We start from the raw sequence: 15,097 nt of genomic DNA on the forward strand, positions 1-15,097 counted from the left end.
TTTATATTTTACACTGATTAACAAGAATGTGATATAAAATCAATTTTAATCCCGTTAAGAAAGACTCACTTCCACAACAGAGCTCAGACCAGGATAGATACCTGCCTTTCACAGTCATTGCGGGGTAAAGAGCAGGTCCCTTTGGACGGAAGCGATGGCCACGCTCCCTATAAACTTGTCCAGCAGGGAGAAAAATGCATACGTGTGGATTCAAGTGACAAATTTCATAAGGGAAAATATGAATGAGCCTGCAGTCCCACAAAATTGGAAAGTGGAGGAACATACACTGATTGCTCTCCTGGACCACGTTTGGCTCCAAGGCCCCTAGGTGGTCCTTGCCCATCCTTCCACTTGTCTCATTCACAGTTCTGCTGCCTGGATAGTCCGGTGTGAACAGGAAACACATGGGCTTCTGGGAGTTCTAGCTACATGAGAGCTGGGAGACGGTGAAGTATGTCAGACATCGAGCTGGGGCCAAGTCCCGGCCTCCCCACTCTTGAGCTGGGTAGCCTTGGGCAACCTGCTGCCCCTTTCTGTGCTTCTTTCCTCTTTGGTCAAGCAGAGATGATACCAGTTCCTGTATCTAGTAGTTGAAATGGTTAAATAAAATTATACATCTTTCACACTGAGCATGGTGCTCGCTTAGCTCATTGACCAAATATTACAGATGATGTTCTTAAGTTTGGTTTGTAGTTCCTCGGAATATAGCTTTTTAATCACAGAAGGCAGAGTGGCAGTCGATGTCCCATACCTGTTCCCCCAGTCTTTCTTCACCACACAGTAGAGAGCCTCTGCCTCTCCCTCCATTCCCTGGACTCCTGCAGGGTCCAGTGAAGATGGAATCCCAGAGGTGTTCTGTGCTAAAGCCACCATTTGCTGCAGGAGAATCTGTGGTCTCAAGAGCTGCTTTCTACTTTCTAGATTTTGGAAATTAAGGTCTTTCAGCATCACTTGAAATCACTGAAAATGAACCAAAAAATGGTTTATTTTTTGTTCTTTTGTTTGTATTGCTGGGGATCAAACCCAGAGCCTCATGCCTGCTAGGTAAACACTCTACCACTGAGTTACACCCCAGGCTCCAGCACTGAATGGTCTTGGTAAAGCCCAGAACTAAACACTGGAAATGATAAAAATAAAAATTAGAATCTACTGAGGACACTGTCCATTTCAGTGAACATCACCCCTTCTCTAAGTGCTAACATGACAAAATCATCTTGAACTTGAATTCTGGACAACACTTCTGCCCCCTCATCCTTTTCGCGCTTCCCCACCTTACGTTGCTTCTGTGGCCCAGTCAGAATCCTTGAGCTAAATGGGATTTTTCAGCCCAGGAATCATATAAACCATTTGGAGGAGCAGCCTGTTTCTTCCTCTATCTTTAATGGAATTTTTCTTTTGCAATTTCATTAAACCTCAGCATAAGTCATCTTAACAAAATGTCAGGTATAAATAAGTGCATATTTTTCAAGTGAAGAAAAAGCTAATTCATTTTCAGGAAGAAGGCAGTTTCCAATAGATCAAAACAACAGATAATCATTGTTCCCAAAATGTGGAAGGGCCACTTGTGGGAACACGAGGAGTCTCCATGGACCCAAAAGGCAGAAAGGCATGAACATTTGTCCAGAGTCAGCCCTGTGGAAGAGGCACAATGGATACTTAATATATATCTTGTTCATGTATTTACCATTACTTCACAAATGAAAAATGGGGATCCCTAAGTCTTTATAATTTGGCTGAGGCCTCACAGCTGCTGAGCATCCAGTGTGACGGCTCTGACGCTTCTGTAAGGCCAGATCGTCTCTGAGAGCACCTGGAGCTCTGGAACAGGAGACTGCTGACTCCGGGAGGCAGAGTTCTGAACCACAGCCAGGTCTGGTTCTGAACAATATGCAGGAAGTGAGGAAGATGTGAAAAGCAGGATGACCTTCATCCGCACCGATAGCTGCTGTTTCCATTAACTAGATCAACGGAGAAATTGTGGATCTCGTCCCCTGGAAGATGACATTTCTCTTTCAAGGCATTGCTGAGCCCTTCTTGTTTTGCAGCTTGGGAAGTTTCTGTCTTAAGAAGGAAGAGGACCTTCTCCTGAACACACTGAAGATCTGGCACATTTTAGGTGGAATTAGGCAAGACACAAAATCCTCATGAAAGTAGTTGAAGGCCAGGGTTGAGATAAAGCTGTCCTGCCTCCCTGATATGGACTCTCAGGGTCCTCTGGATCATAAGCCAGCTGCTGACTCCAGGCTCCACAGTCAGTGGAAGTGCCCCCTGCCTCCACAGCAGGGTCAGGACTGAGTTCCTTTGCTGCCCTCTGCTTCACGGAATGACCAACCTCACCCATGGCAACTACTAGTCAGCTGGCTGGTCCACCTGTGAACTTGTGAATTAAAATGAAAGAAAATTTGAAATTTATTTCCTTACTTTTGGATAAAGCAGATATAGAGTACTTCCATCAGCACAGAAAGATCTGTTGGACAGCACGGCAGGAATCTCAGTGGTCAGTGGTTATTAGCTCTGTGATAATCTGTGTGACATTGGGAATATTTTTAATCAGCCTTTCTTCCTGGGCCTGTGAGTCTAATAGTAGCTTTTCCCCTCTGATCTCTCTCTCTCTCTCTCTGAAAGAGATTGACATACAAAATTGTCTCCATAGTTGTGAGTTTGAGAATGAAGAGATTCCTATTAACATATTCTCATCCATAACTGTATAGAAGACCTCCATATTAACTCTTATTTTCTTCTTAAATGCTAACAAACAATCTTTGTTAATGTTTTCATGGCTTCCTGCTAATTGCTTTTAGTGATGAAATCCACTCTTCTCTTGCCCAGAGGGACTGAGGAACTAGTAACATCATGCTGGGTTTTGAAAGGAAAATACACATTGTATTTACCATAAAAGAAACTGCAAATCAAGCTGCTGCTGGTGCCTGATGCTGAAATCATTGGCGCCAATGTGTCAGTGTGCTGTCCTGGGGCAACTAGCGCTCAGCTCTCCCTCATTCATGGCAGTTCCACCTGAGGGAGAGCTAAACAAGCCGTGGTGCCTCCAGACCTGCCAAAGCCACAGACTCCAGATTCCTCCCAGAGGAAGACACCAGCTGAGCAGTGCCCGTTTGTGTATGAGTCCAGACAACTTCTCGGGCTTTTCAGCCCTTCCTTCCTATGTTTTTTCATCCTGCTAAGACTTGCCGTTTGACATGCAAGAGCTGGACACATCGCTTACACCAGTGATACACCGCTCTCTTTGCACTTAACCATTCTGGGAATAGACAGGATGTAGACAGAAGAACAGGAGAATTGGCCAGAAAAAGAAGGAAAAGCGGGGGAGGGTGGTGTCATGTCAGTCAAGGAAATGCAAGCTTCAGGAAGGAGGAAATGCTATCAGCTGTACACCAGACAGTTACCACAGAGTTCCAGGCAGCCTTGTGTTTCTTTTATCCATGACAGCTTTGCAAGGAAGATGATCGTTTGTCTCCTGGAACCCTGACAAACAGCCTCTGTTCTCTAATAATTAGTGAATTCAAGATGTTGCCAAAAAAACCTTCTCTAGTCCTGCTTCGGTGCAGCCTGAGTTCCTGATTACTCTCTGCCCCTACTTTCCAGATCTGGGACACAAGCGTGCCCACCATTTCTCTCTTGGCTGGCTGTAGAAACTGAGGGCAGCCTTCTCTCCTGTGTTTTGTTTCTGTTTTGTCTCTTGAGTCTCCATTCATTCCAGTGATCTCTTGCTACCCAGTAGAGCACTGTTCATTGCACACTCACACTGAAAATATTTGTTGGGTAAATAAATGTAGCCTGAAAATATAAACAGCAAAATATTTCAGTCTCTCAAATGATGACATCTTATAAATGAGTATGTTGTATAATTTACTCCATATTATATCTATTTATATTAAATTGTGTACAAGTTAAATGTCTTAATTCCTCCTCTCAAAATACATTGAGTATACATGATCTCTGTTGGTTGTGCCATATAGAATCCTTGTCTTCAGGTTCCAGCACCAAGCCCTTGGGCTTACACCAGGTTAAACAGAAAGGAGACCTATAAAGAGCAGGCTGAGGCTTTCCTTCATATAATGTCGCCGTGTCCAGACTTCTTCCAAACTTCCTGTCACCCATCGGTCACTCAGTCCAAAATCCCACCTCAGAGGTAGCAGGGGAAGGAAAGCTTAATTATGGTCATCACAGGCTGTGTAGGCCAGCGGGAAGTGAAATTCCTTCTAGGAAGAGGGAGCCATCAAGGGCACTGGTCAAAACTCATGGTGACCTCCTCTGCACTTCACAATTCCTACTGTGAATTGTAAGTCAAATTCCCAAATACATCTCCTGATGGAAAACCGGTCATTGCACATTTGCGTAATTAAAATGGCTGTGAATAATTCAGGGGATAACTTTTCCCATCTCCATTTGAAGTGCTTTTCCAGAAAAATGACCTGGGTTTGGTATGTGTATAATGCCAGTTTGAAGATGTAGCAACTCCAGATGTGTTCCTAGTCATCAAATGACCTTCACCTCCCCCTCAAATTTTTGAACCGTTGTTCAGATTCCTTTCAATATATGGTCGCCATGTTCTGACCGCACTAAGAAATTCTTAAGCCCAGCTTAGGGCCTCGGAAGATAGGAATCACAAAGGCATTCCCCTTTTGTGGGCCAGCTTTGGGCATTTTCCTTGTTCATTGTGTGGCTTTTACTTCTATTTTTAAAATTCTTTCTGTCGATGAAAAGGATTATAGTTAAAACATGATTTTGCAGTGAAAGCAATTTTAGATAGAAAACCTCTTTTCTTTGAATGTAATAGACAGCTTTTTAGTCAGAGTGGTTTCAAAAACAATTTGGGGTTGCAGGAGGTGACTTGACTAAGACCATAGAGTGAGCCCTGGAAAGGTATGAAGGAGCCCAAAGGTAATGGATGCTGTGGACCTTCAGTCTTTTAATTATGTCTCTTTGGGTCTTCATTTATCAAATCAGCCAAGATCACCTATGCAGCTTTGATGCGCCACGCACAGCACCAAGGGGACATTGCAATTTGAAGACAGTAGCTGTCATCAGAGATACACTGTCTTCTCCACACTGATGAGTACTGATGAGCACCCTGGAGTTCTCTTCTCCCATCAGTAACTGGGCAAGTTGCTTTCCTAGGGTCGCTGAAAATAAAGGGGAATGCTCTAGTGGTTAGCCTGTGGGCAGCATTACGGCTAGCCCAAGCTGTTTGTGGTACAGGGAGGGTGCTCAGATCAAGAGGAGAGCCCCTTCTACTGAAGAGATCAAAGGGACTTCCTGGAGGAGGCAGCATCTAGGCTAAGCCTCTGGAGCCACAAGAAGCACAACCATTACTGTCACCATTCAAGTTCTTCATTCGTAATCTGCAGATCTATAAAAAGTGCCCTTTGCCTACTTCTCTTTGCCTCACAGCCTTATTCAAATTTTCTTATTACACTTTGTAGCTCAGGAGGTAAAAGTTGAAGGAGTTATTTGTAAAAATAATCCCAGAGCCCTGGTCATGCCCATTCAGAAATAAACTTGCGGAATTCACAAGGAGAATGACTGCATATCTGCATTCCTTCACTAAACTCCTGATATATGCACATGATCCCTTCACGAATCCCACCCTCGTGTGTTTCACTCCTCTCCCAGCAATCATTCATCGATCATTTGTTTCCATCAGTTGCAGGAGTGAATTATAGTATGTCAGCTAAGGTGCTACCTTGCCCACAACTACCTGGGCATTCTGAAAAGCCAGGGAGAAATAGAAGCAGCTAAGTTCTAAGCATGCTGTTTCGTCTTCAGCTCCCTCCCTGCTTTTACAGGCCCAAGTGGATAAAGAATTGCCCCTTGGTGGGAAAATTTCCTTTGGAAGCCATCACCTCAGAAAATCTTTTGCTATTAACCTGGAACGAGTTGGTGACTTTCCTAATGATCACCAAATGTATACCAAGCAGTACAAGTGACACCTATGTATCCAGATCAGAAGGGGGCTTCCTGCCCTAGGTGCTAGAATCTATTCTTTCTCAAGGCCTAAAATCAAACAAATTATTTGTTCTTCCAGGCAAAAGCATTAGAAAATAACCATGCCCATATTTTCGGAAACCAGAATCACTTACCTTGTATACTTGTGCTTTTCTCCTTAGACAAGTTTTGGTATTGTCGGCTTTCCCCAAATCACAAGGTCCTGCATTATGGAGACTTGGAAGAAAACCCTCAGGGAGAGGTCCCCCATGATTCCCTGCAGGACAAACGTAAGTGTCGCTTTTGGGTAGGACACCTGAGTTTGGGTTCATTGGTTGGTTTTCTTCCCAATGTAACATGCACCCAGACTATCAGCCCAGGTAGACCTTTGGAACGTGGCTCATCTTGGCACAGATCTGGCTGAACATTCTCAGGAAGTGTGAGACCTTGATGGATTTGACATTTGGGACCAAACAGGAGGAAATACAAAAGGAATGCTCATATATCTTTCCTGAACAATGTAAAATTGGGGCTCTGATGCCTGCTTTTGACATTACTTATCCAGATGCTATCTCAAGGGCCCAAAAGAGCACAAATCCAATTTTGTCAGTTGTCTTTTTCTTATTTCTTATGAAATAATTTCACATAACTTATATACTTGCCTTTACCGTATGTACTCCTAATGGTTTAATGTGTCCCATACTGCTAATGAGGAGTTAATGCTGGATCCAAATATTATTATTCCAAAGAAGTAACTGACACTTTGAAAATTTTATGATGAATGACATCCTACTGTTTGCTAAATATTCCCCAAATATTTATTTACATTTATTTGCTTTTTGTATGTTGTCTGGTTTAACACACATGCTTTTGAAGAGGTAGTAATATGCATAATTCTTTTAGCCTAATACCAAACCAAGTGCCAAGTGCCAAGTTCATTGCTAAGTGTATAAAGTAAAGTATAATAGAAGCATTGACATTCTCAAGGGTGATGAATTGATTTGGAAGAGAAATGAGATAAAGGAAATGCAGCCTCAGGGGAGATGCCAGGGAGAGAAATCAAAGAGGGAGTAAACAGTCAGGTCACTTTGAAGTGACCTTTGAAAGCCAGGTTGGCCCTGCATTGTGCAGATGAATGTGTCCCAGGGAGAACGCACCCCCACCTCACTCCTTCCCCTTGTCACCAAGGGACCATGGAAGTCAAATCTGAACGTCCTTCCTTATAGCTCACGGCCATGGAAGGCAAAAATAAAACATGAGCAGGAAATTTTGTGAAACTTTCAGACTCCACACTGTCATCTCAGGCATACAGCCTGGAGCACTGTCTCTTTCTCCAGCTTAAAAATGGGACAATCTGGTCTTAGTAGTGCCAGGTACTTCGTTTCTTTCCATGGGAGAACTCCCTCCCTGGCCCACACAATTGCAACCCTAAGGCAGGGAGGAGAAACCTGAAGTGTTCTTCGGCAGAGCCTGGGCTGTGCCCCACATCCACGCTATAGGTCCTGGACTTGTCCCTATACACAAGGACCCTCCATTCAGAGTTTGGAAAGCCAGGCGGGTGGTTCTCTACGTGTGGTGCCCAGAACTCAACAGCAGTGTCACCTAAGAAGTTCATAGAAAGGCAAATCCATGGGTCCTAACCCCGGACCTGCTGAATCAGAGACTTGGTGGGGAGATGGAAACTCTGTCTTCATGGACCCTCCAGGTAACTCTGATGCCTACTCCAGTTTGAGAATGGCTAAGCTAGATTTTCGCTATACTGCACGTAGTGATTTCCCCAGTGCAGCTTTCACCAATAAGTACATGAAGTGAATTGAAAGAGTGTTGCCACTCTTTAATTTTGGCAAGAAAGGGATGTCACAGAATAAAATCTAACTAAAATTTAATATCACAATTTTTCATAAAACAAATAGCCCTTGATGACAAAAATAGGTAAGAAAGTGGAATAAAGGCAGTCCCTTCTGCCGAATTAAATCAGCTTCATGAAAGACTCATACCAATGTCCTCATTTTGTCCCACTTGCTGTTAATGGGCAAAAACTCACTGGAAAAGTTTCGAAGTAGGAACTATCTGGGGCCAGCAATTTGTATTCACTGCTCTATCACAGTTAAACGAAAAGAATTAGAGATTATTATTGGTTAGAGCAACAGCCACTGTCTGGGAGGCGCCCCCCCGCCCCGCCCCACGGTCCACTGGACCAAGACAGTGGGAGGTTATCTCAACAGGAAAGTCACAACATGATTTCCCCATGTGCCCAGTGAGTCAGTTCTCTCGCCCACTGGACATGATATTCCGTAATTTATAGGAATAAAATCCATTTTTCAACCCCAAGTCAGCGTGTGGCTGGCAGGCTTGCCAGCGTGAAATGCACCATACTCAGTTTGATGTACCCTGGCCAGTTTCTTAGGCAACTGGGCCTTGCTTCTAGAGAAGGCTCTAGAGTGTGTCTAGAACCGGAGCCCCATGTCAGGCACTTCCAGACCTCATCCATGAACTGATGTCCCCCGACTCTACAAGGCCTTTAATTCCAAGGACCCAGGCTGGAAATGACTAGCATGATCCTAAACACAGGAAGTCTCCACCTTGCCAGGGGATGGCAGACGCTCCAGGCCAGAGCTGATCTCTCAGATCATGGCTTTGGGAGTAGCCATGGTGACACTAGTTCTGGGAGAGGGTTGTGGCAGTCCCTCTTCTCAAGGCCTCCAAAACTCCTCTCCTTCCCATTCCTTCGCAGCCTTTGAAGTCCAGTAATGTGAAATTCCAAAGGCTGCTCCACACTTTATCCATTGTGAGATAGACCAAGAGTGCATAGCTGTGACAGTGCGTGTGTGTACTTGTTGCATGTGTTGGTGAGATTGCATCTGTCTGCACACGTGTGCCAGAGAAGCAGATATATTCACATAACGAATGTCCCTGAGAGGAGGTGAGAAGTCCTTGGCCCACTAGATTGAAGTCTGCTGCTTCAAGCATGCCTCCTGGTCTGTATTCCCTGTCATTCTGCACTCTGCCTGGAGCAAAAACAGCTGCCCTCTTGGAGCTCTTACAAGTCAGAAACCTCCTTCCACTAGAAAAATGAGACTTGCCATTAATTAATGTTAAGTGTCATTGCTCTTGCCATGTATGACTGCACTCTCTTGAGACCAAGCGAGAAATTTTCTTCCGCCCCTTCAGCTAATCAGTGCTGAATATTGAGATATTGATGGACCAAACAGTGTAATTAAATCCTCTTCACACAACTTACCCTACTGAAGATTGAAGGCCTGTTCTTAACTGTCTTCTTCCCCAAAGGTTTGGGAAATCTCTCTTTTTATATTCATTTTGTTTGCCAGGAAATACAGCCCTTGAAAATCCACATCTCCATATGCCCCTCTCACACTGCTTTCCAGCCCTGCCCCAGGCCTCCCGGCCTCCCGTTGATCATATCTAGGTCAGGCTCCTCACTCCCACATCAAAGGGCCAGGGAGAAGAGCATGAGCAGACGCCCCTGCAGTAAGAGAAGAAGCCTGTTATGGCCAAAGAGAAGAGCAGCCCACACAGGCTGATGAAGTGCAGACCGTGGGCCCAGGCAGCACAGTGAAGAATTTAGGTCCCTCTTCCATTACAGAGAGAATTAACTGTGATTATTGAAAATGGCAATAATTGCAAGTGCCATTTGTTGAGTGCATCTAATATGCCAGGCACCGTGCTAAGAGCTTTACTTCCATACATTATCTTTATGCAACTTGAAGAAGCAGGTATTACCCATCCTTATTTCACAGATTCAGAAATGGAAGTGCAGAAAGATTAAATAACTTGTTCAAGGTTACAAGGTTAGGAAATACCAACGCAAAGGTCTGAATGAAGCCATCCCATTGCGTGGCCCAGATTTTTACCCAGTACTATCTGCAGCTTAAATTGGGAGACAACAGTGATCTTGACTCCAGTGTTAGGAGCTAATTCTCAGAAGGGCCCTATGGGCCACAGCATGTATCATTTCCCCTTGCAGATGAGGAAGCTACAGCTCTGAGAATTTAAGCCCAAAGTGGTAGAATAGTAGGGGATCTAGATTCTCTCTTTCCATCACTTGGTGCTCATGGCTGACCTGCCAAGAGAGAAGACCAGAATCTGCACTCAGCTCCCCTGGGCTCAGCCTGTGCCTCCTCTGTCACCCCCCAAAGGAGCTTCTGCATGGAGCTGTCCCCGAGCCTTGGCTTGGGAGCTGTTATGCCTTAACCAGGCTCCCAGCAGTGACAGTAGAAACTGCCTCATGGTGGCCACATTTACATTTTCAGTAATATTTTTGTTTTAAATCACAGTTAAAGTCTCTTACACAGATGTCAGCAAAGAGTTTCTTGAACATGTTGGAAATGGTAATCACATTTGGGGCCATACTCAGCTTGATTTGTGGTGCTGGCATCTTCCACAGAGGGGAATCCCAGCCTATCAAGGACCATGTGTGACACTGCATAAGTGACTTCCTCTCTTGGAGCCTCAGTCTTCCCATCTGTAAGATTAAGATTGTCTCAACTCACCCTAAACTGAATAATGGTAAGAAATGAGGCCATGCCCCAGGAGACAAGAGTAGTAGGAGTGGTACTCCTTCCCCTAGCGACCCTCTTGGTTCTACTATCTCTGGATTCCACTTCTTTATTTGGCTCCCTCAAAAAAGACCTGGTCAAAATACTAGTTTGGCTTTGAGCTCATTGAGAGCCCTGTGCTGCCTTCTTAGGGTATAGATTCAAAAACCAAAAGTCTGACCCCTCTATTTCTGCTCCTGGAATGGAGAGGACATTTTTAGCCCTCCCCATGGCTGCTCTTCCAATTCATCTAGAGACAAAGTATGCAAAAAGCAACCTTTCAGAGCTACTCTGTATTTTTAGATTTTGTATTTTCTTTTTAGTCATAATCTGATGAGTGATCTAGCAGCTTATCTTCCTGACAAGGGACAGTATAAATAAAAAGATGAAATATGTACTGTCGCACAACCTAGGGAGAAAGTGCCTTTTCTCCCCTGAAGTCTTCCCATTAGCCATTCTGAAGGTTGACCCCCATGTCAGGCATTTATATTACTCTCATCCCATTCCATATGGTAAGTTTTCAAAGCCAAAGGTTGACTTAAAATTGTAGATTGCCAACACTGCCTCTACTTCATTGACCATGTAATATAACAAATGACTTTTCAAAATGTACTGGTGATGCAAACCCCATGTGAGCTTTGAGGAGGTTTTCAGAATTGGTTTTATCATTATATCAAATATATAATTATATCAAAAATGTACTTCTATGTCTCTACTGAAATTTTGACCCGTTTTCCAAAGTGTCTTTATGTGCCCTTGTAGGATAGTGATTAAACTGCCAGGTAAGCCACAGAGGGGAACAGGACAATCCTTGGTCATGAAAGTGAACCTGAGGAGAATGGAAGTCATTGTTCATGGTCACAGAAAGTTCAGGAACCACTAACAGGAAGATGCCGATCTGAGGTGCGAGGCAGTGTCAGGAAAGGTGCCTGAAGTAAAGATTATGCCACTTAGGAGAGGCTGCACTCCCACGTTACACCACAGAAGCAACCAACCCCATATCGCAATGGCTTAGCACAACAAAGTTAGTTTCTCACTCACATTACATAACTGCTATGAGTTGGTGAAGGATTGCTCCACCCAGTCATTCAGGGACACAAGCCAAGGGCTTCTTTGCCATCCATAGCTACACCATCTGGACAGAACGTGTGCTCCTTCAGTTTCTGCAGCTGGGGAAGGTATAATCAAGGACATGTGCTTTCCATTGGCTTGGCCTAGGCAAGAAGCACTTCCTCTCACAATTCATTGGTCAGAACCAGTCATATGACCTCACCTAACTGCTGAGGTTTCTGGGAAATACAGTCTTTCATGCTGCTAGGTGAAGTAAAAAGTCACATATTAGTGAGTACAAATTATGTCCAATGAAAAGGTCTATAATCAGGGCTGCAAGGAAGAGGAGCAGATGTAGTAGGGCAGATGGTAGGGAGCCTGCAGAGATTCCTGGAAGGCTCATCACAATCCCACTCTTAGGATAAAAGAGAGCTCTTGGGGTGTCATCAGATTTGGATAAAGTTCTTAGTAATTTTAAGGGACCAGGAAAATGTTGGCTTTAAAGGACCTTCCAGTTCTATTGTTTTAAACTTCTATACACTGTGTAACTTTATCTTCATCTAGCTGTCAAATCCTAAAGTCATTTTCCTCAATAAAAGCATGTGAGTGTTAACTGTGAAATCTCTCGTTACCATCACTGAGGGAATGTAAGGAATTGATCACTCACAGATCCTAAACTCCCACCTTTGGTTGAGCCAAGCCAGTGAGCATGTGCCCCTCCCCACATTTACCACTGGTGGAACAGAGCAACTAGGGATTAGAGAGGGTCATATGCATTTTTAAGGTTCTAAACCATCCTCTGGCTTCTCTTTCTCAGTTGATCTTAAATGCACAAAATTTTCCCTATCTTTTCTTAGCTGCCTCTAACTCCTAAGTAAGAGGGAAATATTATCATCTCATCTAATTGCATTATTTTCATCATCCTCTATCAGAAAGGAAGATTTTCTTCATTTAATTGAGTTTAAGTTTCATTGTCATAAAATGGAGATAATCAAACCTACTTCACAGAATTGTTGTCAGAATTAATTAGATGGTAGAGAGAGACTTTGGAGAGTTAAGAATTCAGAACTTTCAGAGTCAGATAAATTTCTTGAGATAGGGCTGCTTTCCCTATTTATCCCAAACTCAGAAGCTAAATAGATGCAGATGCTGTGGAAAAGATACTGATGCACATAAAGCACTTAGCACTGTTCTAGGCACACAGAAACCTTCTGTAGTGTCAGGATCAGCACCACTGTTGCTGTTTCCATCACTGTTACCTCCTGTGCCTTCTGATGCCATCTTCCAACACTACTATGAGGGCTGTTTATTTATTCTTTGTTTCAGTGACCAAAACTCTGCTCATGGATATTGCTTTGTCTCTCCAGGGATGATTTTTTACCAGAATATAAGAATGTATTTTAGTTTCTAGGCCTGGGACACTGCCTGGCTAATCTTCATCTTGTTAGCACTGTCCTTTTCTCTTTTTGCAGTAGCTTCTGGGAATGGCACCACAGGTGCCTTGTCCTGCTTCTTTATTGATATCCAAGCTTTCAATGATGTCATTACTTTTGTTTTCTTTTATGAATTGCAGTGCCAGTGGCAGATATCAAAGCCGTGGTGACGGGAAAGGACTGCCCTCATATGAAAGAGAAAGGTGCCCTTAAACAAAACAAGGTATGATTTCCAAATTGTTGCAAACAGCTCTGACTGCACCATGCAGCCAGCGGTTGTGATGATCTAAGCTTTTCTTTATAGCAATATGTATGGGTATATCTGTATTATATTGAGACACATATCTCTGATCTTTTTTCGTTTCTGATTCATGTTATGTCTCTTGCCCTTATTCTTCTCTCCCTAGCCATTTTCTAATGCTCACTGTGTCTTCCATTCTCTCACTTCCTGTGTACAATCAACCCTAAGAATTGTCCTGGCTTTTCTCACCCTGTCCTCCCGAGCTTCCTCCCCCATCCTTATCCATTCTGCCCTGACCTGTTTATGTTCATGTCTCCCTTCCCCAGTCTTGTCCATAGCAGCCTCTCTGGGGTGTCACTGAGATAGTCAGGGACAAGCTGCTTGAATGAAACATAGTCACTAGTGATCAGGGCCTTAAAGAGGTGGAAATTCTGCAGCTGGGAAAAAGAAGAGCAGACAGGAAGAATAAACCTATGCAACTGGAGAAACACTTGAAAAAGAGAAGCACATAGGACCTCTGAAAGTTGAATATTTATTGGATGATTATAGACTGTTACACTACTCCCATCCCTTACCACCATGTCAGGCAAAGTCCAAAATAGTAGTAGTGGATTATAACCAAAAGATCTGGAAGGTACAGACTGTCTGAAGAGGATCGCTTAGGGAAGGCAAAGTCAATAGAGAACACAAAAACAGAGAAATTAGAAGAATTTGAAGCCTCTAGCCCTTGCAGTTACAGTGGACATTAAACATAGCTCAAATCCTTGTCACATTAACATAAATTGTCACCCTAAAGCCCTCACTTTATCTCTCTTCTTGTTACCTGATATAACATGTCTACATTCCAACAAAAAAAAAATTAGAAACATGCAAAAACCAAGGAGAAATTATGGAGAAGAAACAAAGTGATCATCAGAACCAGATTCCAGTATGACATAGATAGTGAAATTGTTGGATGAGGAATTTAAGATTTCAAATGTTATGAGCTCTAATGGAAAAAAATAGACAACACATGAAATAAAGAAGTAATGTAAGCAGAGAGATGGAAACACTGTGATTCAAAAAGAAAGTATTTTCAATCAAAAACAGTGTAGCAGAAGTGAAGATTTCTTCCAGTGCATTTATTTGTAAACTTCATATGGTTGAGGAAGTAATCAGTGAGCTTCATGATGGGTTGATAGAAACTTTCTAAGAAAGCAAAAAGAAAAAGAAAGAAAAAAATCAGAACAGAACATCAAAGAACTGTAACATAATTGCAAAAGGAGAAACATGTGGATAATGTAAGACCAGAAGAGATAAAGACAGTGAAACAGAAGACATATTGAAGCAGTAGTGGCCAAGGACTTCCCAAAATAACGACAGACATCAAAGCACAAATAAAGAAAATTTTGAAGACACCAACCAGGATAAAGACCCCAAAAAGCAAATACTTAAGCATATCATATTCAACCTGAAGAAAAACCAAAGAAAAAGGAAAAAAGTGAAAGAACCCAAAAGGGGGAAAGGCCTTATTCATAGAAGAACAAAGATAAAAATTAGAGTGAACTTTTCACCAGAAACCATTACAAGCAAGAAGAGAGTGGAGTGGATGGAGTGCTTAAAGAAAAATCCCACCCATCTAGAATTCCATGTCCAGTGAAGTTTCCCTTCAAACATGTATGATAAGACAAAAACTGAGGGCATTCATTGCCAACAGACCTACTCTACAAATATGTTAAAAGAATTTGTACAGTCAGAAGAAAAACAATACAGGTCAGAAAATTAGGTCTACTTAAAGAAAGGACCTGTATCAGAGAAAGAATTGATGAAGGTAAAATTAAAATATTAATTTTTATTGCTATTCCAGCTAAAAACTACTCACCATTTATTGT

At 42.9% G+C, this 15,097-nt stretch overlaps 1 protein-coding gene across 12 annotated transcripts in view; it reads left to right on the plus strand.

The window, feature by feature from the left end:
• The window catches only part of Elmo1 (engulfment and cell motility 1), a 578,859-nt gene that overhangs the window by 547,266 nt on the left and 16,496 nt on the right, over nt 1-15,097 (plus strand). For all 12 annotated transcript variants that reach the window (XM_004840283.4, XM_087195837.1, XM_004840282.4 and 9 more), the window contains 2 exons: nt 6,129-6,236; nt 13,126-13,208. In XM_004840283.4, the coding sequence (XP_004840340.1) occupies nt 6,129-6,236; nt 13,126-13,208 (191 nt within the window). The remainder of the gene's footprint in view (nt 1-6,128; nt 6,237-13,125; nt 13,209-15,097) is intronic.

The sequence above is a fragment of the Heterocephalus glaber genome, unplaced genomic scaffold (assembly GCF_053883595.1).
Source record: "Heterocephalus glaber isolate CG9 unplaced genomic scaffold, H.glaber_assembly_v1.0 deba00001610, whole genome shotgun sequence".
Lineage (NCBI taxonomy): Eukaryota > Metazoa > Chordata > Mammalia > Rodentia > Bathyergidae > Heterocephalus > Heterocephalus glaber.